Consider the following 17,720-nt stretch of genomic DNA (forward strand, 5'->3'; position numbering starts at 1 on the left):
TTGTTGGATTTATTCTGTAAGCATTGCTGTTATTTACCCCCTGTGCTCATCACAAGGTACAGGTTTACAGCACATCTTTATAAAACCAATATTTAATTTGGCTTTGTTGACATTTAAATTGGTACATCAGGTCACCCCCCAAGGTATATCCATCTCCCCTCTTTTGAGCCCAGACGAGCGGAGCTAATCGGCTCAGTGATGAACATGGTGGCAAAGACTATAGCTGCTCCAGTTCTGATTTAAAGTAGAAAAGAAATCCTGCAATCAAGAGCAGACACATTAGTTTGAAATGCTAAGGAAAAGATTTATATGCAATCACACAAGTCCAGATTTTCAAAATAGACATCAGTCTTGTGCAGTAGTCACACGTTTCAGTTTAGGTGAAGATAAAGCTAGAGACATGGAACATCCCTGTGATGGAGATCTCAGCAGAAAAGCTATACCACATCCTATTGAGGTCGAATGATACCATCTAGTTTGTCCAATATCAGATGACAGCATGTCTTATCTGGAGTCAGACTTGATATTGATCACCTCATCTTTCTCTAAAACAGAAACCCATCAGAGCAGGCGGAGAGAGAGAGAGAGAGAGAGAGAGAGAGAGAGAGAGAGAGAGAGAGAGAGAGAGAGAGAGAGAGAGAGAGAGAGAGAGAGAGATACTGTATCTATCTATTTAGATACAATTGGCATTGGTTCTTCTCTATGTTATATGTATATACATATATGTATATAAAGATCCCGTATTTAATTAATCTATGAGGTTTAAGTGCATTTTTAAAAAAAGAGTAGAATTCCCATAAGAATCATTTGAAGATTTATCCTCCCAGTCACAATGTTTTATTGATCTAACCCATTCATAACAATATTAGAATCCTACCCAGAATTCTCATACAATAGTCTTCCCGTCTTGGCCCAGTCTCTATGACAGACATGAAACCATTCGGTTTTATAGCTGAGCTAGAGTAAGTCTGGGCCAATCACATTAGTTCCAGACCAATAAAGCCCAGAGGAGAACTAAAACCAATTTACTGCATTTATTTATTTGTATCAACCATAACGGATGCACAGAAGAAAAAAAGAACTGAATGAGGTCCCTCCTTCTCAGATATTGCTTGAGCTTGGAGAGTGATTGCATCTATCTTTCTATGTATCAAAAAAGATTTGTGTGAATGTTTGATGTGGGCTATTTCTTGTGCTGTCAGTGCAAATTATGCTTATTAAAGAATCTCCTGTAATTACTACTGTAGGTAATCACTTATTCACCTGAAATATTAATACACACAGAGGCAGGAAGTATGATCAATATTAGTCTTGGCTTACCCACAAACACACAAACACACACACACACACACACACACACACACACACACACACACAATCTGTATAATAATACTAATTTTTAATAATTAAAATAGGTTCAAGCTCTGAATTTATCATTGTGAATACAAATGCCATGGATTTTGTAAACAAATCACTGAGCTCTAAAATTAGTTATCCAATGTCAATCTTGTTCAGCCAGTATTTAAAGGAAAAGTCAACAAAATCCAGATTCAAGTCATGTTTTTCTTTGGGGAGCTCAACAGACATGAAGATAAACACCAGAAGTGATATCTATATTGAAGTGTTTCACCCACTGCCAACTGGTGAAGAGTGGCACTGAATGGTGAGATAATTGTGGATGTGTGGCTATAATGCTAAATGAAAAAGAGACGGTAGAAAGTTGTGACAGTAAGATAGTTATCCTGTGTGAGCTAAAGTGACAGACAGAAAATCTGGGGCGACAGCATGGGCTGTCAGCTATGACAGTAAGAGCACTTGTAAGGGAACGCTCTCTATGCTAATGATAACTTACGCAGAGGCAGAATAAAATAGTGCCAACGGTCTCCCAGCAGATGAACCCATGTTGTCTCCACACCAAACAAGGTTAAAAAAAATCCCTTAAGGATTGGTCTATTTTAGACAATTATATACATTGGAAGGGACAATTGTAAAGGTGATAATATTTGACATAGTGTGCCACTTTCTGTGGAAATAACAACCCACTTTCACTTTCTCCTCTATTTTCTTACTCACTCCTTCTCCTTCTATTCCTGCCCTCATCCATCACACTTCCTTTTTCTCATTCCTCCCTTTGCCCTGTCCATCATCATGTCATGCACTCTTCTCCCACTCTTCTCCCACCCTGCTCTTTTTACTGCTGCCTCTCCCACAAGTGGGGTGCATTGGCCTATCGCCATAGTAACAGACAGCCATGACAGGTGGAGATAGCAGGTAGTGCGGCGATGCGTGACTCCCCCTGGGACTGTAGAATGCCAACACTGTAGAATGAGAATGAGCAGAACATGCTCTCGTATACAAAGTCACCCTGCATAAAGGGTTTACTTTCAATTCATTGACGCTTATCATTAGAGGGGTCCATGCCTTATCTGTATTCTACACATGCAGCAAAGCCACACTGCCATTGTTTCACTGTGCGGCCGGACAGAGGGGTGAGAGGAGTTCAATGGATTTACGCATGTTGTGTATTTCTATTTCAACGCTCTCTATGGCCAGATCTGAACCAAGCCAAGCCAATCTGTTTCATGTCAGTGAGGTACTGGATTCTACACTAACAAGATCCTACAAATCCTCTGCCATGGGCTGCAGAAACCGTTTTTGTGTGTGTGTATGTGTGTGTGTGTGTGTGTGTGTGTGTGTGTGTGTGTGTGTAATTTAATTGATTCTTGAAGATGGGAAATGATCGCACACTATTCTCATACAGAGTATACCCCGTTAGCAACTTATTTACATGCAATGCAGAGACAAACACATGTCATTTTCACCACCATAAAATAAGAGAAATGAAATGACATCTGTCTCCGAACGTACACATCATGTTCAGCACCGCATCCAAATGCCTGCAGCAGTCTGTGAGGGATTTCTCCCACACTTCACCACTGCAGTAGTTGAACACGTGGAGGAGTTAGACAAAAGCTTTCTGAGTTGAACGCAAAAGCCAGCCCTTTCTTTGGTACGGAAAGCGGTTTAAGAGTCTCACTAGGGAGTTATTAGAGGATTTCAGGCTTGTAGATGATAGTAAAAGGGAGGGACAAACAAGCAACATCCCTTTTAATTAGATGACAGCTCATCTCCTGCAGTAGTGGCTGCATGAGCTTTTTGCACGAGGAGAAAGTAATGAGAGAAAGCCTCGGCAGATAAATTAATAAACAAAGACAGACAGTAGACAGCGTCGGCAATACTATACCCCTCTGAGACTCACCATGAGCAAGCACACGGCTGATTCAGGCATGAGTTGGACAGCCATGATGGGATGCTCCTAAAGATTCTTGTGAAAAAGGAACGTCGGCAATTTTCTAGAGGGACTCTCTTCGTTGTCCTCTTCCTCTTTTTCTGGGTCTTCCCTCAGGAAGCGGCTCACCTCTGTCCAGATGAAGTCCTTTGACTGGCCCTCCCACTCTGTGTTCTTTACCACTTCCCTCTGTCTCTCAGTCAGTGTTGCAGACAGCCTCTGTTCTCTAATAATAATGTAATGAAGTCCCTGGAGAGCCTGTGACTCCCCAGTCTCTCTGCGACTCTTCAGACTGAGCGAAAAGCAATCCTCCTTCCAGTTCTTTGATCTGAGAGCATAGCCCCCCCACTCCTCCTTTCACTTTTAAAACACTCCCCGCAGACCCCACGCCCACCTCCCCCAAACCCCTATAATTCCGGCGCCTTTTGCTAAATGCTCCCCTCCCTCTGTTACTGGCTTCTGCCTTCCCTTTCTCAGTCTACTCTCCTCACAACACAAAGCACATCCAGGCGTGCACTTGGGTTTTTGGGTCTCTCCTCTTTTGCCTGAGGCTCTCCTGTCGCTGCTCCACAGGATGTAACCTGCATCAGTGATGCTGCCTTCTCTAAAGCACTCCTCCACTGTGGTGATGTAGACAGACGCTCACCTCACCTCTCCACTCAAAGATCCAGCGCAGAGAGGTCTCCTTTAGGCTGATCCCATGCCTCATATACTGTATCATCAGCATGAGACAAGGGTAGAGAGGGAAGCAAATAAAAGAGAGTATAATAGACAGTTTCAGAAGGACATAGGATGAGGTAGGAGAGAGAGAGATGTAGTGGAGACAGCAGCCACTGGTGAGAGAGGTCCACACTGTGCTGAGCGTAAATGAGGGTGGGTGGAGAAGAGGGAGGAGAGAGCGATGGAAATGCAGAGAGCGAGAGCAGACCGCGCCTATCGATGCCGGCCGAATCAGAAAGGCAGGGTTAATGAACAGGATGCGCATGTGTGATTGTGCACATATGATTTAGATCCATGGTAGCTGTCATGTTAACAAACACCTGTGCTCCAGACTGTATTTGGCATTAATAATTTATACTGAAAACAGTCGCAGCAGCATGGCTTTGTCTTGTGTGCATGAGAGAGCATACAGAGAAGTAATGTGAGATATTCTAGAGAGAAGGTCAGAAATCATTTTATTATACAAATAATAAATGCTGTAGCTGGAAAGAAGCGATGGCTCAGTGCAATCAAGTAACACCAGCTCAGCTTTAAATATTGCGAAAATTTAATTATCCTCTTTTTGAGCAAATGTAAGCGTGTGCATGTTTCTGTGAGTGAGTGCACAGTTGGATACATAAGCCCAGCACTGTGCTCAAGTGATTAATTTGAAGAATTAAAGAAAATGTCTGAGAAAATAAATATATATATATATATATATATATATATATATATATATATTTATTTTTTTCTCACTAAAACATTTGTCTAACAAAAGCAAGGGTAGGTTATATTCAGACTAAACTAAAAACACGTTTATTCTTCATGCATATTAAGCTTCACAAAGAGACTGATATAAACGACGCAGTCTCGGTCTCAGATAAACAGACGTGATTGATAAGAGATTGCCAGCAATATACACAACGTGTCTTGCCACTGCACCACCACACCCAGATACTAACACATGAAGAAAAACCCAACAACCCTTTCATAACTTCCTCTAACAGTTCATGCTGACTACCACTCATGTAGCATAAGGAACTCCTCCCTCCAGCTCTTTCTACAGGCTGCTCAGGAAACAGGAAGAGACTTGTACTGTTTTTTCACCGCTTCGGTATGGCCTAACCTTTGAATCTTTATGTGGATAACACAGGACGGGATACATGGTAAGTAGAATCCAGCTTTATAATAAAGTATCAAGAATAAAACACAAGAGAAATGTAAGTGGAAAATGCTTATCAGTGTCTTTACAAACAAAAAGCTGCTCTTGCTCTAATGTATGTGTGCAAAAAGAAAGGGCACGATGTAAGCAGTAATTACAATATGGTGCATAAACACCAATATCTAAGCAGCTTTTTTCTAAAGTTATTTCCATATTTTTAAATAGATTTGAGGTTGCAGTTCTACCTGAGCTGGAGATGGCGACGCTTAGCCACAAGACGTTTGGTAATGAAAGCCTGGAGAAATGGGAGTTGGTCGGCCATGGTGGGTTCGGTTATGTCTACAAGGCCAGGCACAAGGGCTGGGGGTTTGATGTGGCTGTCAAGATACTCCATGAAAGTGTCTGGTAAATGTATAAATACCTGCAGTTTTTCTGTAACATTAAATGATTCATTCATAAATAGTAGTTTAAAAAACTATTTTGCTTTCTCTTCACTACATCTTTTCCAGCCCCTTCAAGGCACTGTGTGAGGAGGCTAATTGTATGGATATGGCTTCCTGTGAGTTTGTTCTGAGACGTTATGGAACTTATCAGGGTTGTCTGCCTGATGGAGGAACATCCATACAACAGGGAATAATGATGGAGTTCATGGAAAGAGGGTCTGTTCAGTCCCTGCAGAAGAAGCTCTCGGGCCCTCCACCATGGCCCCTGGTCTTCCGCTTGGCCCATCAAGTGGCTCTAGGCATGAACTTCCTCCATTCACAGAATCTTATGCACCAAGACCTAAAGCCAAGTAATGTACTGCTGAATAGCGACCTCAACGCCAAGGTAGAGTGCCGTCAACTTGAACTTTAATGTTTGCATTAGATACAAAACCGCTTTCTATGATATTATGTTTCTCTTCTTTTGTTCTTTAGCTAGCTGACTTTGGTCTGGCCAGAGTTTCCACCAGTGCTTTGAACAGCAACACAGAAACAACAGGGGAGATCGGAGGCTCATACAAGTACATGCCTCCCGAGGCTTTTGAACCATCATATGAACCTGTCCGTGCTTTTGACGTGTACAGGTTAGACATTAACAAAGAATACTACTCTATAGTTGTAAAAACCTTAAAGGAATATGTCATCCCCCAAAACAATCATTTGTGTATTGTATTACTCCCCAGTGGTAACTTCAATTCATGAATAAACTAGAATCCAAACAAGGAGAACGTTCTCAATGAATTGAGTAAGTGTAAGTCAGGGCCACGGTTAACGACACTATAACTATATCAAAATATCCCTTTACAAACTCTCACACTACTAAGGTAGTTTAATCCAAGTCTCGTTTAAAATATGCATTTGGGATAAAACCTTACTATTTATGTGGAAGTGTTTTAAAAAGTAAGGTTTTAGCAGAAATATAAATGTTTGGTTTTTTGGATTCTTGGTTCACTATGGAGGCATGCAGGAAAGTTTTCTTTAAGAATTTAATGTAACAGGCGATGAGTAATTAACATACAAATGATCATTTTAGGGGTGAAGCCTTCCTATAACAGTAATAAGATGTTACTGAAACTCTTTCTCTCGCTTCCTCAGCTATGGTATTCTGCTCTGGTCCATTGCTGCTGGTACAGAGCCCTATCCGAGTAGGTATAGTTTATGTTATTGTCCTATCATTTTCCACCCCATTGCTTTTACTTTTTTTCTCTTTTGGCATTTAGGTTTCCAATCTTGTATTCAATGAAATCACATCTTATCATCTATTTCCTCATATGTATTGTTTCCTTCATAATTTATCCCTTTATAACTAAACTAAGCACTGTACACACTACGTTGTGTTTGTATGTGTTGATGCATGTCTTCATTGTATCACATGTAGTGGCTGATTATGCTCGTGTGGAACTGAGGATCCCTTTAGGGGACAGACCTCTCTCCAAAGTATTTGACCAGGTGAAGGCAGACGGGTTGGAAGAACTGATTGACCTCATGACGAGGTGCTGGGATCACAGTCCCCTCGAGAGGCCGACCTTCAAAAGTACATTTTTGTTATCGTTGCCACCAAATTTAACTTCAATCAAATGATTTCAGAAACCTTTTGTATACTAGCTTGACACACGTATTCAAAAGGAAACTTTGCTTCTGTTTCAGAGTGCGTTGAAGTCACTGAGAATCTGCTCCCAAAACAGCCGCAGGAAATTCATGATGCTGTCGGTCAAGTCTTGAAAAGACTGGTACAAACAGTAAATATAATTTCAGGAAATTAAATAAAGTGCATATAAATAATGATTTATAATATACGAGAAACTCTTCTAACTGGTTTATTTTCTTCTTTGGTTTTACTTTAGGTGTCACCAACCAGCAATAGATCAAACACAAGTGGGGCATTCAATGCTCCTCTTCAGACACCAGGTAGATTGTTCAAACTGTTTGTGTGTCGAGTGAGTTTAATCGTTATTCCTGACTGTCCACAATGAAATATGATGTTTCTTTGTCTTCTTCAGAACAGCCAACAAATGATTCTGTGGACTTTGGAAGATTCCAGAAAATTGAAACGTCTTCAACACAGGTATGACAAATACACTTTGACCACTTGAACACTTTTAGTCTACAGTCAGACCTAACATACACACCATATATATACTGTATATTGTAGGAATACTGTTTCATTTGAACTATGTTTTGTTATTTTTTTGTATTATTAATTAAAATGTATATCCTTTTGACATAAATTGACATCACATTCTCAGTGGTTTATTATCAGACACGTCACTCAGTCATAAAGGAAATGAATCTATCAACGCACTGAAAGAAATGGAATGACAGTATAGACTGAAAGAGCTTTTTATTTTTTCCAACAGGATTCTGCCTGTTATTCTACTAAAAGAATGAACAATAAAGATAAAGGTGAGTATTAAAATGAATTCCTGTGTCCACATTAGTAATTGAATGATGTTTTTTTATGTACATACTTACATTATTCTATGTTTCAAAAACAGCAAAGTTTGTTGATGACAACAGGGCAATGTTGATTCAAAACGTTTCCGAGGTAATGGCAATAATAGAGGAGCTTGGAGACATGGTCCACGGTGAAACCTACTCATTGATAGACGCTAAAGCAACTAGCCGGGAGAAAATGAGGGCGCTTTATGACCGGACATTACGTTCAGGAGGGGAACAGGTCAAAGCGGCCTTCTACGACGCCCTCAAAAGTCATCATCCCAGACTAGTGTAGAGGCTCGGTAGGATTTCCACCTTTTATAATAATCAAACATTTAATCTATGACATGTTATTCAAGTTTTTAATTTCACTTTCTTTTCCCTCAGGTAGCTCATTCTAAAGAAATGCAGGCTGTGCACATTCTCTGCTGGTGTCAAAGACTTCGATTTGATTTGATCTGTTACTACACTTTACTCATTTTACGTGTTAAGTCAAGCATCCAATGAACTTTTAAAAAATAAATACTTTCTTAATAAACATATTCTTTAGATTGAAGAATATTCTGTGTTGTCACCTCTTTTTTTGTTGTTAAAGTAACATGGCGTGTAGTGAAGGGGTTATGGCTTCATTGACAGCGACACACATGTTTGCCATTGTTAATATTATGAAGGGGGATGTTGATTGTTTCAGAGAGAGAGGGAGAGAGAGACTGAGAGAGAGAGAGAGAGAGAGAGAGAGAGAGAGAGAGAGAGAGAGAGAGAGAGAGAGATAAAGAGAGAGAGAGAGAGAGAGAGAGAGAGAGAGAGAGAGAGAGAGAGAGACTGAGAGAGAGAGAGATAGAGAGATAAAGAGAGAGGGAGACAGAGAGAGACAGAGAGACTGAGAGATTGAGAGAGAGAGAGAGAGAGAGCTTGAGAGAGAGATAGAGAGAGAGAGAGAGAGAGAGAGAGAGAGAGAGAGAGAGAGAGAGAGGGAGAGAGACTAGGTAAGAGGATTTTCTGCTTCAATCCCTCAGTAACTGTCACAAGCAGTCAGTCAGTCACCTGCAGATGATGGTGTCGAGGGCATCGCAGGCAACAAAGTTACTCTCCTGTCTCAGTTCAATGTACATGTTTGTTGTTCACCATTCTCACACTCAATACTGGTCCAAACTGTGAACTGATAAAGACAAAAAAACCCAGAGAGAACAGAGTTGTGTAAAGATTCCCCAAGCCAAGTTTTCTTTCACTCTTTAACCTTGTTTTCTGATTGGTGGTGTTAAAATGAATATCAGATACAACCAACAGTATTCTCAACATGTGAGTTTCTATGAGTGTGTATTTATACACCTATTGTGTTACACTACTATGATAGAAAAGACTAGGTCTTGGGTTACAAGCCACTTTAAGTATGAAGAATGAATTAGAACATGTAGAACTGCCTCTCTTTCTGTCTGTCTGTCTGTCTGTCTGTCTGTCTGTCTGTCTGTCTGTCTGTCTGTCTGTCTGTCTGTCTGTCCTCTCTGTCTCAAAGGAGCAAAGCTGGCAGCGTAATAGCATTCTGGGATTTGACCTTTGTCTCATTCACAGCTCTGTCTCCTTGAGCTCTAAAAAAAACAGCAACACACCTCTACACCATGGTAATCCTCTGAGGGGAAAGTGTGTTCAAGTGTCATCTTGACCCATCCTTCTCTCCCTCAGCCCTACTGTCTCACTCCACCCTATGCACACCCATCTCACCCCTCCTCATCCTGCATTAATGCTCCCAATCCTCTTTGTGGGAGAGTGACGTCTGCTACTGTCAGAAACAGAGTTAAGCTCAGCAGGCACCGGGAGAACAGAGCGGAGAGAAGCTTCACAGATAACCAAGCAGCACTGCATTCTGGGCCTCCAGGGGAACGAATCACTGCCACCTAAGCAAGGCCTGACTCTCCTCCACAGCAGCTGCTCATGCCTCCAGCTGGGCGACACTCACGGATTTATACATTTGTTTTGTCAAGTAAGTCGACTTCATCAACAGGTTAGCTAAAAACCCTGCGCTCCTGCCGGAGGGCCTTACTGGCCTCGAACTCAAGGGACCAGACCTGAGAAACTGGAATACAAACTCTTCTCTTGGAAACAACATTGTTTAAAGAGACTTGTGTTGCCTCTACATCTGTAGTTTTCTGATTTTTGAAAACTGTAATTTGTGATATCTTATATTTCTAGCCATTCTGGTTGAACTGCTGCACTGGCTGCAAAACAGATGGCAAGACAGCTTCTTCCCATGTCAGGTGTGTGTGAAAGGTGTTTGTGTGAACATGCACTGAAAGCATTGGGTGTTTATGAGTCCTTATAACTGAACAGCAATTGTGTGTTGCTGTGTCTTCAAGTCAGAAGTGCTTAAAGAGTGTGTGTGTGAGTGTTTGTGAGGTGGTGGGGCCCTGTGGAGGTCGTAGCCCTGGATTTCTTAGAGATGGAGGGTCATGCTTATGACCGGTTTGGAGATGGAGAGAGAGACACTTACCAAATCGACTACCGGAGGATTGTGGGGGACATGGAACCAGCACGGCCGCGCATCGCAAACAGAGATGTGGAACAACCTCTCCCCTACGGGACCTATACCCCCCCAACACCACATGGACATGGGCATGAGACTGCAGCGCAGCGATACAGTGCTACACGTATCCAGGCTGGATATGAACCAGAGAGGTCAGTCTCATACTCTTGCTTGGTCTCTAACTCCCACTGCATATACTGTAAGGTCGTGCCCTTCTCTCATTTGCAGAAGTGATAGGCCTTGTAAGTCGTATCTCCAGCAGCAACTGAGATGCTTTTCACTTTTTAGCAGCATTGGTTGTGTGCTTTTAAAAGCCTGTTCATCAGCTACCTGGGCAGACAACCAAATCCTCTTACCTAATGCACTCTTGTCATAGGTGTATGGAAAGAGTTTCCGTAGACAAGAACAGATTCCTTTTGTTAGCATTTCCTGTCTCCACTCCAACATGTGTAATAGGATCTGGCTACAGCCTGTGTTTAAGAAACAGAGGTCAAGAAAGAGACAAAACAACATGTTTTTAAGTACATCCGGACTAAACAAACATGTTGTCTTTTTAGTTACAATAGATGTGTGCACAATTAACTCTATGGTTCTGTGAAGTACGTGGGAAATAACTGTCATCTATTAATTGTCATGTTGTTTCTACACTTGCCAAATATTCAGACTTATAACAAATTTGCAGTTATATCATGTGTGCATGTGTGTGTGTGTGTGTGTGTGTTTATATTGCAGCATGGCAGACTACTTGATCAGCGGAGGCACAGGTTATGTTCCTGAAGATGGATTAACGGCACAACAACTCTTTGCTATCGGTGATGGACTAACATACAAGTAAGAAATGCTGAACACAAAAACAACAGCACAGACACATTACACGGACTCATTTTATGGTATTACACACTTAACACACTCACACAGACTCACGTGCGCATTTCATATGGGTGCATGTGCACATACAGAAACACACATTAGAGTTATGCAATCAATGTCTTCCATTAAATGTTTAGTAATATCAGTGATGACACATCTGCTTGGGTTTTACATGGAGGATTATAACGAGTAATACTACTTTCAAAGATGACTTTCAGACATTAAAAGCAGTGGGGGAGTGTTTGTGCACATATCAGTGTGTTAATGGGTGTCGGTGTAGTTTCCTTAATGGAGGCTATATGCAGGGTTTATCAGTGTGCAGAGGATAAATGCAGAACATTTCAGTGGGTTGAGAGGCTGACAGATTATGTCTGCTCACTGTCAGCTAAGTAAAACATTGTAGGAATATGATTTGCTCTGTACAGTCCACATACATGATCCTTGTTGATGGTGGTGATTGTTACTAGTAATATTTAATATTAATTTCATTCATGTCATACTTTTCCAGTTCCAAATCGAGGTGTTCACATGTGTGTGTTTTGCCTCTCCTCTCAGTGACTTCTTGATCCTCCCTGGATTCATAGATTTTACTTCTGATGAGGTGGTGAGTGTCAGAACACTGTGCACATATCACAAGCTACATAATGTTTCCTGGTGTAGCGTTGAGTTTTTCTTTTTTTTGTAGGTGATTCACAAAGAACAATTTCTCAGTTTTTCATATTAACTCTGGCATGTTATTCCTTTGGGCCACAGACACGTTCTCGTCCTTGACCTCAATAAAACAAACGTTTGACAATAATATTCCTGACAATATTGCTGTCACCCTTGTAATGAATCCCTAACACTTTGTTATGTTCCTTAGAGAACATGGTTGTTTAAATTGGCTTGCTTTGTTTTCGTCTTTGCAAGCTCTGCTGGGACATTAAATTAATTTCATGCCTAGGTTACATGGGTTATTGCTGGATAGCAGGTGTTCAAAACAGACACACACCTGCGTCATCTAACATTCAGCAGGTGAAGGCAACAAGTCAGGCTCTAATCTGCCCAAAATGGCTTTCAGGCTCACACACTGCAAAATAATAACAAACCTTAACATTTAGTTTACAAATGTGTTTGATTGTGCTGCAGCTGCAACACTGTAGGGACATTGTTTGTAGGAAAGTAGCATGTCATGTCATTTTAAATTTACTTTGCTTCATGTTTTTGATCATTAGATGATTTCTTTTTCCAAATGCACTCCATTTGTAGGATCTAACCTCTGCATTGACAAGGAAGATAACCCTAAAGACACCTCTTATTTCATCTCCCATGGATACAGTCACAGAGTCATCCATGGCCATCGCTATGGCAGTGAGTACTAGCACTGCGCCACCTTACACGCACCACACCTCATTGTTCACTCAGTTTAGCATCATCCCGCTCCACAGACTCTGCCAAGTGCACAAAAACATTGAAGGCCTTAGATACTTCATCAGTGTTATTTCATCAATTAATTATTTCCTCTCGTGTCTTTGATTGGCTGGTTTCAGTTGATGGGTGGGATTGGAATAATTCATCATAACTGTACTGCTGAGTTCCAGGCCAACGAGGTGCGCAGAGTCAAGGTAAAATATACATATATTTACAATTGACATAGAAAGTCATCTGTGAAACTGTAGCACCCACAATAGCCCTTTTTTACAATGACATGAAAACAATATACACTGAATGGCCTCTAATCATTCAACACTTGTGTTTTTGTTCTTGCTAGAAATTTGAGCAGGGCTTTATTACGGACCCAGTGGTGATGAGTCCCCGACACACAGTGGGGGATGTGTTTGAGGCAAAGACTCGCCATGGTTTCTCTGGGATCCCTGTTACAGAGACCGGCAAGATGGGCAGCAAGCTGGTCGGCATCGTCACCTCCAGAGACATAGACTTTCTGTCCGAGAAGGACCATGACAAACCCCTGGAGGAGGTAGATGTGAAGCTGTTTATTTGTATATGTATACAGTTCATACAGCAATTACATGATGTCAAATAAGTGGGTAGTATATTGATATACATGCACTTCACTGTTTGAATCAATTTAACATCTTTTTGATTCAGGCAATGACAAAAAGGGAAGATTTAGTTGTGGCGCCTGCTGGAGTCACACTAAAAGAGGCTAATGATATACTGCAACGTAGCAAGAAAGGTAAATCTGTGCAGCAGGCCACGCTACTGTAGAGCAAAAGTAACTAGCACTTTTACTCAGATACACACTTGGGCTTTTGTTTTTCCTCTGTCACTCATTTTACACTCTGACTCTGCTAGGTAAGCTCCCCATTGTGAATGACAGTGATGAGCTGGTTGCCATCATTGCTAGGACTGACTTGAAGAAGAACAGAGATTATCCTCTGGCTTCCAAGGACTCCCGCAAACAGCTACTGTGTGGAGCTGCTATTGGTACGAGGGAGGATGACAACTACAGACTGGACCTCCTCATGCAGGCTGGGGTGGATGTGATCGTCCTGGTAGGTTGTGACTGTGGTATGATTAAGCTTTTGGTTAGTTTGTGATTTGATAGATAGGATGAATGTATGTCTTTAGTGTTTCTTGATCTCTATTAAATGTGAACTGTTCTAATTTATGGATGTGTTGTTTTGAATTAGAGATACAGTAGGTGCTTCATCTCTCATTGAAACTATTTAACTTTCTTTGGATAACAGGATTCCTCCCAAGGAAACTCAGTGTATCAGATCAATATGATAAACTACATCAAACAGAAACATCCTGAACTCCAGGTAGTTGGAGGAAATGGTAAGTTCTCCTCTTGCCTCAGAGCTTTCTTCTTTGTGTCAAACATTACCAAACGTCTCCCACATTGAGCTCTTTTCTGTGTGTCTGTCTCCCTCTAGTGGTGACAGCTGCTCAAGCCAAAAACCTCATAGACGCTGGTGTGGATGCCCTGAGGGTGGGCATGGGGTGTGGCTCTATCTGTATCACCCAGGAAGGTATGATAAAGAATGCAGTAATGTGAATGGCAGCTGGTTTAAGATAAAACCTTGTGAATTAAAAGTACCTAAAGCAGGTTTGTACTACAATATTACTGGTGTTCCTCAGTGATGGCATGTGGGCGGCCCCAAGGTACATCGGTGTACAAGGTTGCAGAGTATGCTCGACGTTTTGGAGTGCCAGTAATTGCTGATGGAGGCATTCAAACTGTTGGACATGTGGTGAAGGCTCTGGCCCTAGGAGCATCTACAGGTAGAGACTGTTCTCCTGTTTCTTCAAGTCTCGTGTGTTTGTGATTTATATTTGGATCATTCAGTGGACATATTGTAATGACATATTTGTTTTTTTGTAGTCTTTTTGCCCTTGCCTGTTGTCGTTTGAAATAAGCATAACTTCTTTCCAATTTTTTTGTCCTCTCATATTTTTGCCCTCAGTGATGATGGGGTCGTTGCTCGCAGCAACCACTGAAGCTCCAGGAGAATATTTCTTTTCAGACGGTGTGCGTCTGAAAAAGTACAGAGGAATGGGCTCCTTGGATGCCATGGAGAAAAGTAACAGTCAGAAACGCTACTTCAGGTGAAATAATGGGGTTACAGAGGTGCTTTGAAAAATGTATAAACATTGGATGTCACAGTGCCACATTTATCTCTTACTCTATGTGACTTGTGTTTTTGTATCCAGCGAGGGAGATAAGGTGAAAGTGGCTCAAGGTGTCTCAGGATCAGTACAAGATAAAGGATCCATCCATAAGTTTGTTCCTTACCTCATTGCTGGAATCCAACACGGCTGTCAGGACATAGGAGCCAAGAGTTTGTCCATTTTGCGGTAAGTGTGAAGTTGTGTGTGTGTGTGTAAGTGTGTACGCTTTTTATTGTTTAAGTGCTTTTAGTTATAAGCGATGTGTCTCTGCACCAGGTCGATGATGTACTCTGGAGAGCTGAAGTTTGAGAAAAGAACCATGTCTGCTCAGATGGAGGGAGGAGTCCACGGCCTTCACTCGTAAGTCTGACCTCTGACCCCTGACCCCCAGCTTCTGACCTTTCCCCCTCCTCTGCAAACCCTTCTTACTCTATTTGTCTCTTTTCTGCAGTCCCCTTTCTACTATCTATATATCATGGTGTTAGTGGTAAATTGGTGCAGTCTGTCATAATCTGTTTCCTCTCTGAATATGTGACAAGGCACTAACAATGTGTGTCCAATCTTCACTCGTATTCAGAAAACCTTTTACTGTCAAATGGAATTTGCCCGTGCTTAGCAGCGTCAACATTTGTCTTCTCTCTTCCTCTTTTCTTACCCATGCTATCACATTAGATATTCTTTTGTGCCATGTAAGTATATCCATGTAGTTATAAAACCTCCATCTTCTTCTTTCATTCATTCATCTTTATCCAAGATTGCTTTTATAGTGGTGAAATGTTATCGCTACACATGAAACAGCTACACTCTTCTTTTTCTTCCTCACGCTTAGTTACGAGAAACGACTTTACTGAGGCGGGAGGAAGAGGACGAACTCGAACAGGACCAAATGTCCCGACCCCAGCAGCTATGAGCAGATGCACCGGGCACATGTGATCTAACCACAAACACAAAGCTGTCGTTGTACAACATACAGTCCCATCTCGGAGCCCTTCTGAATTTAAAGTTCAAACTTTGAATGCTCTCACTCTATCTGTCTTTCTCCCAAGGTGGAAATTGATTTTTTTTTAAGGATCACAGTGAAATTTCAACTGCATTAAACCCATCCTGGTACTAGGAGCAGTGGGCAACTATTATGTCAGTGCTAATCTCTGCAAGGTATTAGTCCTTTAGGGTGAACTAGAGATCCTCTGGTTCCCAAGCCAAGTCCGTACTGACTGAGCTACTGCCACCCAGTACATGTAATGCCATTAACTATTTTACTGATCTCTTTTAACAAGCAAATTACTTTAGGACAGGCTTATCATTGCTGACGTAATGAGAGGCCAATCTCTAAATCTCTCTAAATTGCAGCCATGTATTTCAATGCTTATTTTATACATCATAGTACTTTTGCAGGGAAGCAGGCAGTCAGATATTATATTTACAGAACCTACACATAAGAAAAAAAGCAGCAAGTCTTTGGCATAATGTTTTAATCGTTTTATTTTAATAAAAGAGGAAAGTAACACAAAGATAAATGTGTTCATTATCAGTATAACACTTATTGAGCCCGGAGGAAACATATAGTACAATTGTGTTCCCATTATCTTCTTACTACACCAGTTTGTTTTTGTGCAAATTCTCTCATCAGTCATTTCTCTGACACGGGAACATTGGGTTGTTACATAATGGACGCTCTGTTCTGATGACCTTGTATGTATTCTCACCTACTGAGCTACTTGAATGTGCTACTGCTGTTGTAGAAGTGACCAAAGCTTAGTATCAGCCTTAATTCACATGTATATTTTTGTAACAAGGAGCGCTTTAAAGGCAAGATCATGTGTAATCTCACCCTAGATTTTCCTCTGTTCATTTTATTTGGCGCAGAAAATACCAGATGTCAAAATGTTTGAGTGACAAGACAAGACTATCCAGGCTTTACATTTTAGTTATCTGATTATAATTCCATACATCATCCTCATTTTTAAATTCATAATACCAATGAGTCTGAGTCACGTTGGCTTGACATGTTGTGATCTTCCATAGTTTCATTTAGCAAAAACCCATTATTAATGACATAGCTTTTGACTGTACATAATACATACCATAGGTAGTTATTTGTCTGTGTTTCAGCCTCAGTATTAAACACAATGCAATGGTGAGTCAATGAAATAGAGTTATGAAGTCAGTGGAGAAGGGTAGTAAGAAACCAATTGTCCAGGTTAGATAATAATAATAATAATAATAATAATAATAATAATAATAATAATAATAATAATAATAATAATAATAATAATAATAATAATAATTTAGAGAATTGTAGACAAAAAGTTATTTTAAGTTGATTTAGCAGTTTTAAATGTGATTTTTTTCTTTTTTGAGAGGTACTCAACATCTTTGGTATTACATATGTCACTCTGTGATAAACAGTGGATCTTAATGCAGTCAAATAAATGAGCTATTGAACTGTTAATAATTTCTTATCTATGTATGTGTATATATATGTATGTGTATATATATGTATGTATATATATATATATATATATATATATATATATATATATATATATATATATATATATATATATATATACACATATACACACATACATACACATAAAAGATATATACTGTATATATATTTTATCTTAAAATATATATTTTCTTCTC

General features: G+C 40.5%; 3 protein-coding genes across 6 annotated transcripts in view; 2 read left to right on the forward strand and 1 right to left on the reverse strand.

The window, feature by feature from the left end:
• frmd4a (FERM domain containing 4A) overlaps window positions 1-3,359 on the reverse strand; it is a 101,708-nt gene extending 98,349 nt beyond the window's left edge. The window contains exon 1 of the mRNA XM_029433538.1: window positions 3,260-3,359. Coding sequence (XP_029289398.1) covers window positions 3,260-3,304 — 45 coding nt within the window. The 5' untranslated portion in view covers window positions 3,305-3,359. The remainder of the gene's footprint in view (window positions 1-3,259) is intronic.
• A 1,585-nt stretch (window positions 3,360-4,944) lies between these two features.
• On the forward strand, window positions 4,945-8,627 carry LOC115009922 (receptor-interacting serine/threonine-protein kinase 3-like). 4 transcript variants are annotated; one of them, XM_029434239.1, is made up of 12 exons: window positions 4,945-5,154; window positions 5,376-5,555; window positions 5,660-5,978; window positions 6,068-6,216; window positions 6,728-6,777; window positions 7,011-7,166; window positions 7,280-7,371; window positions 7,477-7,540; window positions 7,633-7,697; window positions 7,990-8,035; window positions 8,128-8,370; window positions 8,456-8,627. In XM_029434239.1, the coding sequence occupies exons 2-11, from the start codon at window positions 5,407-5,409 to the stop codon at window positions 8,361-8,363; spliced, it is 1,326 nt and encodes a 441-aa protein (XP_029290099.1). In that variant the 5' UTR covers window positions 4,945-5,154; window positions 5,376-5,406; the 3' UTR covers window positions 8,364-8,370; window positions 8,456-8,627. The 4 variants fall into 4 exon arrangements, with proteins under 4 accessions (XP_029290099.1, XP_029290100.1, XP_029290101.1 ...); XM_029434240.1 differs by having other exon boundaries at window positions 8,460-8,627; XM_029434241.1 differs by having other exon boundaries at window positions 7,280-7,362.
• Window positions 8,628-10,015: 1,388 nt separating this feature from the next.
• On the forward strand, window positions 10,016-17,097 carry impdh1a (IMP (inosine 5'-monophosphate) dehydrogenase 1a). Its single transcript, XM_029433885.1, has 16 exons — window positions 10,016-10,046; window positions 10,256-10,738; window positions 11,319-11,417; window positions 12,012-12,060; window positions 12,705-12,806; window positions 12,986-13,060; window positions 13,207-13,413; window positions 13,545-13,632; window positions 13,752-13,951; window positions 14,147-14,237; window positions 14,336-14,431; window positions 14,541-14,684; window positions 14,867-15,008; window positions 15,114-15,257; window positions 15,348-15,431; window positions 15,901-17,097. Exons 2-16 carry the CDS (start codon window positions 10,503-10,505, stop codon window positions 15,920-15,922), a joined length of 1,779 nt encoding a protein of 592 aa, XP_029289745.1. The 5' UTR covers window positions 10,016-10,046; window positions 10,256-10,502; the 3' UTR covers window positions 15,923-17,097.
• Window positions 17,098-17,720: the final 623 nt, after the last annotated feature.

Source organism: Cottoperca gobio, chromosome 6, assembly GCF_900634415.1.
Source record: "Cottoperca gobio chromosome 6, fCotGob3.1, whole genome shotgun sequence".
In the NCBI taxonomy this organism is placed as follows: Eukaryota; Metazoa; Chordata; class Actinopteri; order Perciformes; family Bovichtidae; genus Cottoperca; species Cottoperca gobio.